A 15,718-nucleotide genomic window follows, 5' to 3' on the forward strand; every position below is an offset into this window, starting at 1 on the left:
TGCCATGATCTCAATCTACATTTACAATAAATATCACTAACTGTTTTGCATATTGCGTAGATTAAAAAAAAAATACCATGCAACTTTTACACTCCTGGTTTTCCACCATCTCTTTTAGATATGTGTTTTCAGATTGGATAACTTTGTATCGGAAATCCATCAACTAGGAAAAGATTAAATTCTTAGTTAAATACGAGAATATTACTGTTACCTTGAAATAACACTGAGTATAGATATATGTAAGTTTAGTTTTACAAAATATACATAAAGAATTATGAAACTAACTATAATATTTTTCTTAAATGCAGCAATACTAAAGCAGAAAGAAGTCTTAAACCAGCTATAAAAAATATACAAATGCAACACCTCTGATTTCATTTACCTTTTTGAAAGAAGTAATGACTTAGGAAAATAAGGGAGTTCACATGCAGTTACGAGATACAAAGAGGGACAGATTTTGTAGGCCACTGAAACGGGATTAAATCCTAGTCATGAAGCCTAGGAATGACATCCACTCTTTTAGTGATACAATAGGGAATATGGCCTGGTAAAGAGTGCCATACAGTAGCAGATGTCTCTCATTTTCCCAAACACTAACTTTCCTATTGTCAAAAGTAAAGTATTACATTAACCGCAATTTTCAATATGCAGTGACCCTCTCAGAAAACTCAGAGATACCCAGAAACCTCTAAATATGAAGGTTCTTTTGGTTTACAACACTAAGTAATGAAGATAACGTATTTGTTTTAAAAACTGAAATTCGCCATTAAAACACTAGTATCTCACAGTTTTCAGCTTTAAAATTACTGGAATTTTCTAAGCAGATTTGAAACATACTTCAAAAAGCTTTAAAAAAACCTGAAAAATTAGGAAACGTTCTAGATAATCTAATAAATGGTTCTAATGATAGAGCACATATAACAACAACAAATTGGAAGTTTTCAAGATCTTTTGCATGTTAAAATGGTAACTACATTTGATGGTCAGAATGAATTGCAATTTACATGTACAGTTGACATTTACTGGTGCTTTCTTGTTCCAGTATCAATTTGGCTGCTTTAGTAAGACTTCACAGATATTACAGCACTGCTGATGAAAGCTACAGCAAGAAATGTAATGTCTTTTTTCACAGAAAATGTATGTTATTATCAATAGTATGGAATAAAATGATCTAGGCTGGTTTTGCCTGCTTGCATACCTGTTGTTTTGCTAACAATTTGTCTTTTATCTCTAACTCCATTTTTAACTGTCTTTCCAGAAGACTAGCTTTCTCCATGATAGTTGCTATAGTGATCTCCTGATGAAGCTCTTCTGTCAGGTCAGAGATTTCTGTCTTCATTCTTTCCTGCTCAGCGCAATGGGACTGCTCCTCTTGATAAAGATGGTTTCTTATCTGTAGCAAATATGTTTCAAAAAGAAAAAATGTTGTGCAGTAAATATGATTGCATCACTTACTACCTACTAGTGACTTTTTTGCTGTTGCTTCCAAGACACCAACTCTTCTAACCAAATCAGAGATTTTTGAGATTTTATAATAAAATGTCTTCATGAGTCAATGCACATAGCTTTATTTTTACATCTTTTTTCAACCCTTCTCTTGTGTTTTCATTTGCCTATTTAGTATTAGAAATGAACAAAATACAAGGCATTTAAATTAACATTTAAAAAGAATGTAACAAAAATTATGTTAATTTTAAGAATTGGAATTTATGGAAAAGAATATCCAAGGAAATATCCATTCAATAAACCTAAGTATGATTTATTTATATTGCTCCTAAGTTAATTTAGGTTTAAAATAAGTTTAATGCAGCCTAAATTAACTTGGGAGCAATATAAATCAATCAATCTAGAGACTCTTTAATGAGAAACTATGTTAGAAATAAAGAGTATATCTGGTAAATCACTTTATGAGAATCTTTCCTGCCATTATATATAAAATTTAAGGTCAAGCTTTCTGCACTATCTCCTGTGCAGTGTTCTCCAAAGAATCAACACAAAGATTGTTTTAATAATCTTTCTACTATAGCCAACAATTTAGTACTGATAGATCTTTGTATTCTGTAAGAAACAAAACTACAAAAGCCAGCATAACAATCTTTAAACCCATTTTAATAATTCCTCATAGTACTGTACACAATCACTAGCAGATGGCATTTCATTTTTATTTATGCAAACTGCACAGAAATACTGGAATTGTAAACAAATAGATGTAGATGCAAAAAATCTAAGAGCTAGATCATGACTATCATGCCAAAATTGCTGCATCCAAGTCAGCTGCACCCAATTAGAGATATTCCTGCTTACACTGCTACTCAGCAAAACCACAACATGCCTGTAAGAGGAGTTCTGAGCGTCCTCTACTCCCAAAGTGTTTTGGCCTGCCAAGCCATATGCCATTCCACAGTGCCATGCCACTACTGCTTGCACACAGCACTTCTGAAATGTGCAATGCAATGTGATGCACAGTTCAAACAAAAGAGCACTGCCCTAGACTGTGCAGCAGGTGACTGATTAAGCTTAGCCTTGTGTGGGTACCTGCCATAGTGACCTGTATCAGTTGATCTGTTAGCATATCTTACATCTGAGACCACCTACAAACTACTACTTACCTCCTATAGCCTATGAATTACTCATAGCCTTGGAGGGTTTATTACTTGCAAGGTATTATCTGAATCAGTGATGCTTTGTCATGGTCTCTTCTATTATTTCAATGAAGTAGCTAGCTCTGTTGTTAGTGCACAGAATGAGAATGTCAGTTGTACAGCTATACAACTACCTCCAGAAATGCAACCATATATGAAAACTTTTTCGTATATGAAAACTTCATACTCTCCTACAGCTACAATTTATCCTCCTGCTGTCTTCTGCATATACACATACCCAAGGTCAGTACTCTGCTCTCTTTAAAATCCCACATTGCAGTTAAGATCTGGAAATACTTAACAATATGAAATACCTTGTTTAGCTCTTCTTGTTGGTGTTCTTGACTTTGTGCCAATAGTAATAGCTCAGTGTTTTTATTTTCTAGTTGCTCAGTAAGTGGTACACAAGATGATTGATGCCTTTAAATAAGAAATAAACTAAACATGAAGCAAGCAGAATGTTCAATAACCTTTACCTTACAGTATCCTCTCCTCAGTGTAAAACTGTGGAAGACCTGCTCACTAACAAAAAAAAACCAAAACAACCAAAAGATTTGTCCTAAACCAGGTTCCATCTTGGAAGGTATCTAGAGGTTAAGGACAATGCAAGTGTGTGCAGAAAGAATCCTGAAATGTCTGGCAGATTAGTATTTCATATAATCTCAAATAGCTATGGTAAATTAGATAAACCATAAAAAGATGAACATTTTATTCAAAGGAAGTTAGGGAGAATCTTAATCACACTACTTCCAAAGTGTTTTAATGCTGAGAAAATGGAAGGCACTGTAAACATATAAATAGAAATAAATGAAATGCATTGATTTGTAAAGATCTAGGCAGCATTAAAGCCTTTTAACAGAGCCTGCATCTATTGCCTGCAATCTTGTAATATATAATTGCTAATGAAAATGTTTACTCTAAAATTGTTTAGAATCTGACATTTGAATCCAGAGTGTCTCTTTAAACAGACTTAATTAAAATCAAATGTAAGAAAAGTTATTAGCTCAGAAGTACTTGTTAATTTAAATAGTCTTCAACATACATACTTTATTTGAATTTCCTGCATATCTTTATACTCTCTGATTTTCAGTAATTCTTTATGTAACTGTTGGCATTCTAGTTGTATCCTTCTCCAGAGAGCATCCCGTGACTGCAGCTCGTTTCTCATTTCTGATAAGCCTGCCTCCATGTTCTAAGAAACAAGCAAACACATGAATAGTTAAATAAAATGAGACAGTAGTAGCTCAAAATGCTGTATTTTAACACATAATTTTCGATACCTGTGTGATTTGTATGAAAGGACATACATGCTTTTATTTTGAGTTTCATTTCTGAAAAAGGCATTGCTTTCATGTCAGTTCCTTTCTCCAGAAATGTCATCTAAAAAAATCAGATGCTGAATATTCTTCAGCTCTTGCAATGTTCCAATGCATATGCCTCTGAAGCTATCATAGGAAACATCATTCAGAAGTTCTTTATTGTACTAAATGCTTCTAAAATATACAGTCTGCTTGTTTCTGCATCCTAGAACATGCTTCACATGCAGGAATAGTGCCATAAGTAAATTGCATTTTCTATTTTCCTAACAGCATTTACAAATTTATAAGCTTGAAAACTACAAAGCTATAGAAAGGCAGGATTAAGTGCATGTCTTCGTTTAACATTGCCTGGAAGCTTGGAGCAGATATATCTGGACCTAAGTACTTAGATAAGGTGTGTGCTCAATCATCTCCAAAACTAGTTCTATCTGCATGGAGCTAATTGCTTATTTAAATGAACATCACAAAATTTTAAACAATCACAAAAAGATTTTTCTTAGGGACTCCACAAATCTTGTCTCTATTTTACCTTTAATTTCTTATTGATAATGTGATAGACAACCTGAAGATAGATGTTATATTTGGCATCATAAAATCTGAATTCCCCAAAAAATCAGAATTCCCCAAAATATACTTAAAACTAAAGATAAGAACTTGGAAATATAACCCACAAATAACAAAAGTAGCAATAATAATCAGATTCTTGCAATAATAATATCCAGAGAATACTTATTTCCTCTCACCCAACATCCAAAAGCATGTTCAAGATTAAAAAAAAAAAAGATTTTCCAAGGATGTTGATCCTTTGCTTTTAAAATTATTACACTAAAACCACTAGTATTTTTCATAATTTCTTCATTTTATTTTAATAGAGTTTCCATGTCTAAAAGCAAAAATAAAGCCTTTAAACTTTCAAAAGACAACTGGAATCCAGAAATGACATTGCAAGCAAGGAACTTCAAAGGTTTATTTCCCTTAGAGCCTCATATTAGAATGACCTTCCTTCCAAGAAGCCTGTGGTTTTCCTCTGGCTGGAAGGGCTGCTGAAGACAGATATGAAGCGCTTTTACGTTTTTTATAGGGACTGCATATACAGATTCATTCATCTTATCCTTTGTTAAATTAAGACTGAGAGAGCTTTTTTAAACCCTGAAACGCAAGTCTGGACATATTCAAGTGAAATAAAGCTTAATGAATTGTTAAAATTGTCTGCAAGACTTGCTTATGATCATCTTCATGACTTCAACATTCAAGAAATATCCACAATTATTTTATAATATATGAATTTGGGAGAGGGTTACCCCTCTGATTTCAGTGTGGGGTGGATAAGAGAAATGAATGCTGCACAATTGTGTGGTGGAAGTCATAGCATCTGTGGCAGACTGCAGTCATCATACATATTTACATATATTGTATTTTCTTCTGTGAATTGTAATAATAGCAGGAACAACAGCAGCCACAGCAGCAGCCACAATAATAATTGAAACAGAACTTCAGGTCAAGAGTTTCACACATCACTTCAAAAAAATCATTTAGATATGTACCACTTATTATTTTAGGAAATATCTATTGCATCTAGTTAAAACACCAAAATGAAAATTAATTTTGAACCAGAAAACTTCAGGGTTTTTTTAGAAAATATGTAATGAAATATAACTTTTTATATTTCTATTTATAAGAGTCTGTCTCAAGTTGAAAAATTTACCAAATCCTCTCTTTTCTTCTGTGAAAAGTTTTGCTTCAACTAGCTTGCCGTGTTTGATATCAAGTCTCAAAAATTTCCTGATCAGCTCCTGTTCTAATTCTACTCAAAGTTGTTCAACCTTTTAAATACAATTATATTCTGTATTTCTATGTAAATTAGTGTCCAGCAGCTGACTTCATGCAGACTTTCCAAGAACCAAGCCTCCTGTGTGATGTTTTCAGGCTGCCTCTCATGTATGGCTGCAATTAAGTTTGTCAGACCATTCATAAGGTGGAGAAATAGTCTGCAGTCTCAGTTTGGATCTTCTAAAGTTCATATTTTCTGTACAGCCAACAAATTGGTCTTCCATACATTTCACTTCATCACTGTTTCCTTGCTAATTAATAATATGAGAGAAATATTTAGAAGCAGAGATGAAATGGTCATCGGCATAGAAGATCTATGAGGCACAATACTAGGCTTGCTGCCATTGCCATCAGCCTTCTCCCCACCAAGATCCTCATCTACTCCTCCCTCCTTTACCCACATCAGGTCCAACTATTCCTGTCCTCCACCTAGCACTCCTTCACGCAAACCTGCTTACTTCTTCTGGCTGACAACAGGCCTTGCACTTCCTTCTTTCTCATACAGACATTTCTAAAAAAATATTTTCTCTGAGCTACACATTTTCACCATACATTGACTTTATATCAGTGTATATGACTTCTGCAGCTATTTGCAAATGTGGCTTTTCTAACTAACATAGCAGTATTCCACACCACCAGCACAGTTATTCTGCAACTTTCTGCCCTTTAGCTGATACTGTTATGTACATCTAGCTCCACTTTTACTTAAAATGTCTTCAGTGCTTCCTACAGCTCCTGTATGCTATTCACACAATTCCAAAAATCCTCTTGGTTGAAGATTTTCTTAAAGGCTATAGCACAATGACATCTACTCTCTCTGTCATATAGCATCTATCCACCTGCTCCAGTTGCCATAGACTAGACTGGACTAAACTAGACTAGAATAGACTATTTCAGTTGGAAGGGACCTACAATGACCATCTAGTCCCACTGCCTGACCACTTCAGGGCTGACCAAAACTTAAAGCATGTTGTTAAGGGCATTGTCCAAATGTCTCTCAAATACTGACAGGCTTGGGGCATCAACCACCTCTCTAGGAAGCCCATTCCAGTGTTTGACCACCCTCTTGGTAAAGAAATGATTCCTAATGTCCAGTCTAAACCTCCTCTGGCATAGCTTTGAACCATTCCCACGCATACCATCACTGGATACCAGGGAGAAGAGATTAGCACCTCCCTCTCCACTTTGATTTATTCCACTCCATATTCTAGTCCCACTACTTTTGATGGCAGCCTTTTTAACAGGCCCCAAAACACAGGCTTTTGCTTGCATACCGATAACTTGTTGCTGTGGTTTAACCCCAGTCGGCAGCTAAGCACCGCACAGCTGCTCGCTCACCCTCCCCCCCACCCCGGTGGCATGGGGGAGAGGATCAGGAAAAAAAAGTAAAACCCATGGGTTGCGATAAAGACAGTTTAACAGGACAGCAAAGGAAGAGAAAATAATAATAATAATGATAAAAGAATGTACAAAACAGGTGACGCACAATGCAATTGCTCACCACCCGCTGACCAATGCCCAGCCCATCCCTGAGCAGCAATCGCTGCCCCCTGACCAACTCCTCCAGTTTCTATATTGAGCATGATGTCATATGGTATGGAATAGCCCTTGGGTCAGTTTGGATCAACTATCTTGGCTGTGCCCCCTCCCAGCTTCTCGTGCGCCTGGCAGAGCATGGGAAGCTGAAACGTCCTTGACCAGTGTAAGCACCGCTTAGCAACAACTCAAACATGAGTGTGTTATCAACATTATTCTCTTCCTAAATCCAAAACACAGCACTATACCAGCTACTAGGAAGAAAATTAACGCTATCCCAGCCAAAATCAGGACACTTGTATACAGGTAAATGACTCGGTGAACTAATGTGCAAATGAAAAGTATAAGCAACACATGTGCTATACTTGCCTGTTCCGACAACACCTGAAATCAACCTCCACCACATATATGTTAATTCCTATAAAGTATATTGCATATGAAGTTATAAGTCTTCAAGATTGTCTATAAACAGAAATAGATTATCTTTCTCCAGAAAGAGTTGAAGTCACTGTAGGCCACTCAATATATTACTGAACCTTGAAGTGCTTAAATAAATAAGCAAAAGCATAATTTGAATATGTTACTTGGAAAAAACAGCAATGAGAATCTCATTCCTGATCTGTTTCAAACATAGCTAATAAAAAAGGCTGTGAAGATCTTGTATTATCTCTGTCTTGTCAGAACTCATGACCAAAAGAAGAGGCCCAAATGGCTGTCCTCATAGATCAGTGCTACGTTGAAAAATGGTACACTAGGGATAAAATAAAAATTCATGGTTTTTCACATGGCTGGCAACTTAAAAATTCATTGACTGCAAAATCTTCTCTCAATAATAAAGTATACCATACACTTTTCTATATACTTATTTACTAACTCTATGGCACAGTGTACAACAAGGTGTAAATCAAATAAAGAGATTTCATAGAAGTCATTTATATACAAGGAACCAAGTGAATGAGGCTAAGTTCCTGTAGATGCTATGGATATAGGAAAGTTATAAAACCCTAGATACACAGACAAGAATAAAATATACTACAACATATCAAACATATTTCTGTTTTCTCTTTGTTACTCAAAAAATTGTACTGTTCACAGCTCATTCTGTGTTCCTGCAAAGAATATAGCGAATGTACAGATCTTTTATATAGGCATCTCCATACAACTTTTTGAAGTATATTCCTAAATAATTAATGCTCCAACATTAATTCCACAGTCATCATGAAAAAGAAAAACTATTACTACCTGGCACTGGTTTTGGTACATTTTTAGATCCTCCCGGAGTTTCAGATTTTCCTCTTCTAGTTTATTCTTGTTCATTGCTATTTCATTCACAGTTGCCTTTAGTTTTTCAATAATCAACTCATCCTTTTCACTTTCGGGCTGGCCATAGGTAATTATCTCTTCTTGGTTTTGTTTCTTATTCCTTATTTGGAATTGATAATTCTGGGTCTGCTTCTATAAAACAAGAAAATATTTTAAATGAAATTAAATAATTATATGTAAATTGTTAGGACCAAACCATTGCTACTAAAATCATAAAGCTATTTCCATTTTCACCAGTATTTGTTTACAAAAGATAGCACAATTGGTACAGTTTGCATTACTTCTCTAAAGGATACCTCCTTTTTTAGTCTCAAGTTCTTTGCCCTCAGTAAGAAAAATGTTTCAGAAACTTTCAAGGACACAGAATTTTTTCAAGGATTTTTCTCCTCTGCTGTGTATTTCCCTAGCACTTAATGTTAATTAGCCCCAAATGTGAAAAAGGTGATTATGATGACCTACTCAAAGCAGTTACCTATAAAAAATAATTTGAGAGAAATGTTCTTCTTTGATTCATTGAACTCAGTAGGAGTTGTGTGTGTGTGTGCCTCAGGATGGGTATTAACCTTTGACTAGAGGGCTAGCATTACATAGTTCATGTATAAACAGCTCAGTTACTACAGTAACTGTACTTCTTTGATATCGTTATCCTTACTTAAACCTGGGGAAGAATCATTTGCACATTCTGCAGAGTCCCACACTCCATTCAGTTTCTTGTACTAATTAAAATCCTAAACCCAAAACTTGAGAAAATTTATATTGCCAGTATTTGTGAATTCACAGGCATCGTGAAGAAGCATAATTACTATGGTAACTGTTTCTGCTGTTTAAAAAATTATCCACATGGATCCCTCTACTGGGAGATTAACAAGCAGCAGTACTCCTTCAGAAGACTGAGAATTAGCTGAAAAATTACAACAAAATGTAACTTGTAAACCATATATCATGTGCAGAGATCAAGTTGAGCAAGAAAATGTGTATAAAAAATAAATAGGGTTACAAATACCATATTTCATTGATAAGGACTGCAAAAAGGCATGCTTTAGACAGCTTTTGATATCATTGACTATGTTCCCATAATTTGTGTTGGCTGAACACCTAAGTAGAACTGACCACTGGCTGCATATCAAATAAAAAGCCGAAGAAATTTGCAGGTAAGTTTAATTTTTACAGATAATTAATTAAGGTCCCTCTGACATCTAAGTTATGGAGTCTGACACACCAAAATGTCAAAGCATCCTGTGAAAAATATAGTGCAAGACTCCAGCTGGAAATCAAAGATCTCACAAAAGAGGAATTTCAGACAAAGATACAGGACCAATTAATGCTTTTGAAACACTTAAGGGGTAACAGTCCATCAGACTTCTAGTTAATGAACTAGTCAGTGTTATGTTACAATTGTGAAGAAAATTGCCTTCAAAGAAAGTTCACTGATGGCAGTGATGTAAGCCTCAACACAAAAATGTGGATGATCACCCTGAGTACTCTATTTTGACGTGTCTAACTATATAATCATGCATCAGTCGGTAGTTTTGTCTAGTCAAAGCCTTGCTTTTTTAACACATTTGTATGGAAGTTCAATAGTTCCAATGCTTTCAGCATCTATAAACAAAACTTAACTGTCATCCTTGGAAACTCTGGATACGGGTGAAGAATCTCATAGGAATTGTTAATAAAGTGTTTCACTAGATTAAGATCCAATGAGCTTAGTAACAGTGGAAAAGGGGATTACCAGTCAGCAACATAATTGGCTTCCCCTTAACTTAATTTTCAAGCTGTCTTGTGGCCCAGTTAATTTGTAAGTTATTTTGTAATTTTTTTTAGAGCAGGATAGGTCATCAAGACATCATTAAATCAATATTTTGTTCTGGAGTGGAAGGAATTAAAAAAATAAAAATATGCTAGATCAATAGGCTATATAAAAAAGTAATAAGCAAATTGGCAAGTAAAAAAGAACCACAAAGTCAACCAAGGACTGAATGGTAACTTGAAAGCTGGAAAATATGATAAAAAAGGGATAAGTAATCCAACAAACAACTCCAAGTGTGATTTTGGAGTAGCATATAGAAATTCATTTTTCTGCATAAATTATATTAATGTGTATATATGATCTTCAGAAAAATGAGGGCTATCTTAGATTTGAGGGCACTTTATATTTGAGTCAACATAGTAATGGCATGTATTACTTACTTGGTAAGATACTTTTCAATAACTTGTCATCACAATTAATTGCATATTAGTAAAAAGCACAGAAGATAAAAGTATCTCCACAGTATACTTAAAAAAGTAAAAAGGAACATGCACTGCTTTTTGCAGTTTTTTATCAGAAATATTGTAATTTTCATCATGATTCATGAGAAAAATAAAATTAAAATAACTGTATGCATCATTAGATCTTTCAGTATGGGTCTGCCTTACCTAAAGCAATATATTCAATACCAATATATCCATTTATTGTCAGATTCACTATAAGCTTAGTGGTGTTCAGAATTTTCAAATTAAGTTAAAATAACTCTAGCTGAGCTTAAAGCTCACTTTCTTCCTAAAGCAGGAAGGTAGGAATTTTACCTGAAATAAATTACATTTCTCAGACAATAATTTTTGTTGAGCATGTAAATAAATGAGATAATTTTGGCAGATTGTCCCCTTCTTATCCCATTCTCTTGATTTTGCCTTAAATTCCTGAAAGACAGCAAAACAAGGCTAGTAAACACAAGGAAAATAACTTTTTTCCTTAATCTAAATAACTTTGTAATTTGTATAGTTCTAAGAAAAACCTGTTTTTTTAATTAATACATAATCTTTCCATAATTTTGGACAGAGGAAAAAACCAATGATATAAACCAGCCATTCAGCCATCCCCACCAGAAAAAATCCAGTCTTAAGGGCTGTTAATCTGAAAAAATTGGGCAGTAAACATAATCATTGAATAAAATGATAAAGTATTTTAAATCACTTCCATTGCTGTAGATCTTAGAGTTATGACTATAATACACCCATTTTATTGGAGGGTAGTTCCTGTGACTTTAAAGTTCTATTAGTGTCAAGTAGACTAATCAGCAAGGAATCAAATCCTTAATATTCAGACAAATGTTTTGAGTGCTTGCTTTTTTCTTTTTTTTTTAATAAATGGGACATCAGCTACTGTGAATAAATTTTACTTCTTGCTCTCTTTATAATTGCTGCTTCTGGTTCTGAGTTCACCTAGTTTAAACAAAGGCTTGTTTAACAAATTCTATTACATCAGATTTATCTAATACTGGTTTTGTATTTGCACGTGTATTCCTATTTGTAGTGTATTTGAATTTGTTCTTAAATCATACCAGATCTTATAAGTTCACAACTAGACTTTAAAGGCAGTACCCTACAAATTAAGTAGGAGAACTGCAGTTACTAGAGCCGTTGCTCTTTTAGTTTGAAGAATTAGCAAAATAACAGTATACTGTTTTATACAGTGAAAACTATAATACTTATAAGCTGTTATGAGAACTTTCTTTTCACAATGGAAATGTTGGTTCAAAAAGATAGATGATTTCTTATAATCATCCTAAATTGGCATATTCCCCAAATTTTTAAAAATAAGATTTTATTTGCTACTGAAACAAAATCGAATGCTTTCCAACATAGATTAATACAAATCTTCTCTTATAGCTTTCCTAATATCTGCTTTGGCATTTTAAACCAATAAACATCTTCCCATGTTACAAAATGTGATACAAATGGAGTTTCAGACTACTTAATGAGGACTGAAGGTTCAAGGCCTTACTAAAGCACTGCTGAGCTTAGTAGATTTTCAACACAGTAATTATTTCCTGAATACTAGAATTTGCTGAATATATTCCAAGCACTCATTTTTCATACTGCATAATTAATAAAATTATAGCATTGTGTTACATTATTTTCATATTTTAATCTTGAATAAGGTCATTCTCAAATTAGCTGGATCAGACAGCTTCATAGTGGTGATATATTTAGTCAATGATAGATGTATAATCCATTCATTATTCTTGTGGTAGCAGATGTTGGCAGCTATGCTGCAGTCCAAAGCATAGTAGCTTTTCTGATGGTAAGGACTTTTCCATGTGGAAGAGACAGCAACATTATGTAGAGCTAGGATGTGTCTAGGATGTGTCCTGTTTTGTAGGAACAGCCACATGAAGGTCACAGAACTTAGTCCTATGTCTTACAGAATAACATAGAAGACAGGCAAGTCCAAAATAAAGATCCTAAAACCCTTCTTAATTGCAGCTTAAGGATGAAAGTACTTAAAATCTATTAGATCTTAAATGTTTGAGTGTCAAGTTCACAAAGTATCTAAATCATCTAGATCATAAATCTACATAAATCTACACCATAAGCCTGTAAGTCTTCACAATGGTTAGCAACTAGACAACTAGCTCACACTTTCAACTGGTATTCCTCTGCTTACTTTCCCTACAGGACCCAGTTTAGTAAACGCTCGAGGTACACACTACTTTATTATGATCTTTACAATGGATGGCCAGAGAAAATGTAAATTTTTTCTGTGATCCTCCTATGCATCATCAGACTAGTGGTTAGACTGTTCTCCCCATATGTGAAAGACTCAGTTTAATAATCTCTCCAGACAGAATTTGAACCACAATCTTCCCATGTTTATTTTCTACCTAACAAACAAATGTTTTTCAATAGGCTCTGGAATGCTTCCTTTTGAAGTTGTTTCACTTTGCACAGGATACCAGCAAATTTATTGGGTAAGTAAAAATGAAGAAGCAAAAATTAGTACAGCTAGAGATTACATCACTCAGTTATAAGAAACGAGACTGGATATCAGTTTCTGCAGCGGTGAGTGTAGCCAGAAGAGCATATGGGGAGAAGCCATCACTTGGAGGCACACTCTCTATATGCCAGTTCTCTGTGCTGGCTAACTCTCCTGTTGGCCCAATAAATATTAGATTATTCCACAGATCATAAAGTAACTTCTAACTCTGAGATGTCAAGGCCAGGAGTTATGATCAGAAATCAGTTATCTTCCTGTATCCAAGAATAAGTCGGCTAAAATCCATTCTTTGTCCAGAGGGATAGGGAATATGACTGAATCCTGTCCTGAGCATCTCATAGTATGTAGCCCCCACTCATTATGCTGGATTCTGTGGAAAGTATTTTTAAGTGCCTAATCCTTCTTCATGTGTTACCTAAGGAAACTAGGTACTGAGGTCAAGGTTGTGGATTGCCTCAGGCACGTGGGTGCTGACCAGATATGTGTATAACAAAGTTTTCTAATCCTCAATCCTTTTTCTATCTAGCCCTACATGGTCAAAGTTCTCTATAAAACTTGAATTAATGGTAGGTATTACGTGACAGTATCCTGCATATGTAAAAGGTCTCATGCCTCAACAGATTATATTATCCAGTACACATATATCCATCGGGAAAAAAGTAAAATTTATTTATAGTTATACTTATGAAGAAAATTATCTACATTAACTCATAAAACTACTAAAAACACTAATAAAACTTGGATAAAAGAACAAACCCTGAATACTAAACTATGCACCTTTTCTTGCCAGAGCAAGAAAATTATATATTTTTTGTAGAATTATCAGGAAATTAAAGTTTACAACTGTAAACCACAAATCAGTTCTAAAGGCATACTAAAAGTAGAATATAATAACAAAGTAATCTTACCTCCAGTTTCTTGTATAAATCGCTCTGTTCAGATGGTGTCTCTAGGCTTTCCTCACATTTTTCTCTACTTTCAACCTTTTTTTGTTTTAACTGATGTGACTGTAGCTTTTCATAACTATGTGCCAACTTTGAAAACTAAAAATGAAAGCAGAGTTGAACATGCAGAATCTATCAAAGATGACCACGTGGCCGAAGTTTTCTTTCACTAGAATAGCCAACTGCAGCTTCAGCATTCTAAATATTTAATCAATGTAACAAAGAATCAATTAATAAAGTTAATTTCTTAGAGATGAACAAGACTAAGCTCTGATATAAATGTTAACTAACTGTTCAAACGGGTTCATTTGACAGCTACTTAATTCTGCCCAAGTTCTTTATGGCACTGTTACCCACAGTGTCATTTCCTCTACAATGTTTATATGAAATGTTCTATACTTGTTTACTGCCATCTTGTGTTGACATTTTTAAAGGGTGCTTCACTAGCCAGAATGAAGGATTATCATTAACATATTTTAAACTTGCAGGTTTCTTTTTTATAATGAAAATTGTTAAAACGTTATGTATGTGATGACTGCATTCTTCTGGAACCATTAAGTACCAAAGAGAATTAGACAATTAATACTGTTGTGCCTATTGATCTTATCACGAAAGCATGACTTAGGAGTCAGAGGCAAAGGAGTCAGAGGCAGAGAAGGGAAGGTACCAGTATAAGTACCAGCCTCTTCAGAAGGTTACCAGCCTCTTCAGAAAAATGGCCAGTCTGATCAACAGTTAGCTATACTGCACAAGCAAAGGGGCTAGTGGCCGTTAACTGGTTTGATACAGCAAACTGACATTGTCTGGTAGAGATATATACATCTGGTTTTGAAAAAAAAAAGGAAAACCAAGGATAGGAAACACTAAAGGAAACAATAAAAATATGGTCTTGAGGGAAGAAGAGTGAAAGACCTTTGTGAAGAGTGTTGACTAGAAAAGAAGCTTACAACTACGAATACTGATCACGTCTCTTGTTGTTTTGTTCCTTTAAATTCAGGTATATACGATGGTTTACATTCCCTGTAATAATTACAGCCTTACTTAAAAAATTCTGACCCTAACATAAAGTTCTTTGCCTAACCAAACAAAATCCATAAAATCTCATATTTTTGTCAACTGCTCAAGCGAACTACTGTCTGGAAAAGAAATTACTTCCAAGGAAGTAATTGGAAATGGAATGGAATCCTATTGAACCTATCTGGAATGAGCAATTGAGGTCTGTGCAGATAACAAAGACTGCCAAAAAAGTCCAGAAAAGATACAGAACAGAAACTGGAGTTAAAAAATCATCTGGAAACTTCCTGGAGACATTTGAGATTATTTTGGGAACTCATAATATGGAACAGCAAAAATAATTGAAGAGATGAC

At 34.6% G+C, this 15,718-nt stretch overlaps 1 protein-coding gene across 1 annotated transcript in view; it reads right to left on the reverse strand.

Moving 5' to 3' along the window:
- The window catches only part of DEUP1 (deuterosome assembly protein 1), a 48,418-nt gene that overhangs the window by 16,340 nt on the left and 16,360 nt on the right, over positions 1-15,718 (reverse strand). Inside the window, exons 5-11 of the mRNA XM_072858888.1 lie at positions 14,315-14,449; positions 11,216-11,329; positions 8,570-8,782; positions 3,689-3,834; positions 2,957-3,062; positions 1,199-1,393; positions 77-163 (exon numbers count right to left, since the gene is read on the reverse strand). Coding sequence (XP_072714989.1) covers positions 77-163; positions 1,199-1,393; positions 2,957-3,062; positions 3,689-3,834; positions 8,570-8,782; positions 11,216-11,329; positions 14,315-14,449 — 996 coding nt within the window. The remainder of the gene's footprint in view (positions 1-76; positions 164-1,198; positions 1,394-2,956; positions 3,063-3,688; positions 3,835-8,569; positions 8,783-11,215; positions 11,330-14,314; positions 14,450-15,718) is intronic.

The sequence above is a fragment of the Ciconia boyciana genome, chromosome 1 (genome assembly GCF_034638445.1).
Source record: "Ciconia boyciana chromosome 1, ASM3463844v1, whole genome shotgun sequence".
NCBI lineage: Eukaryota > Metazoa > Chordata > Aves > Ciconiiformes > Ciconiidae > Ciconia > Ciconia boyciana.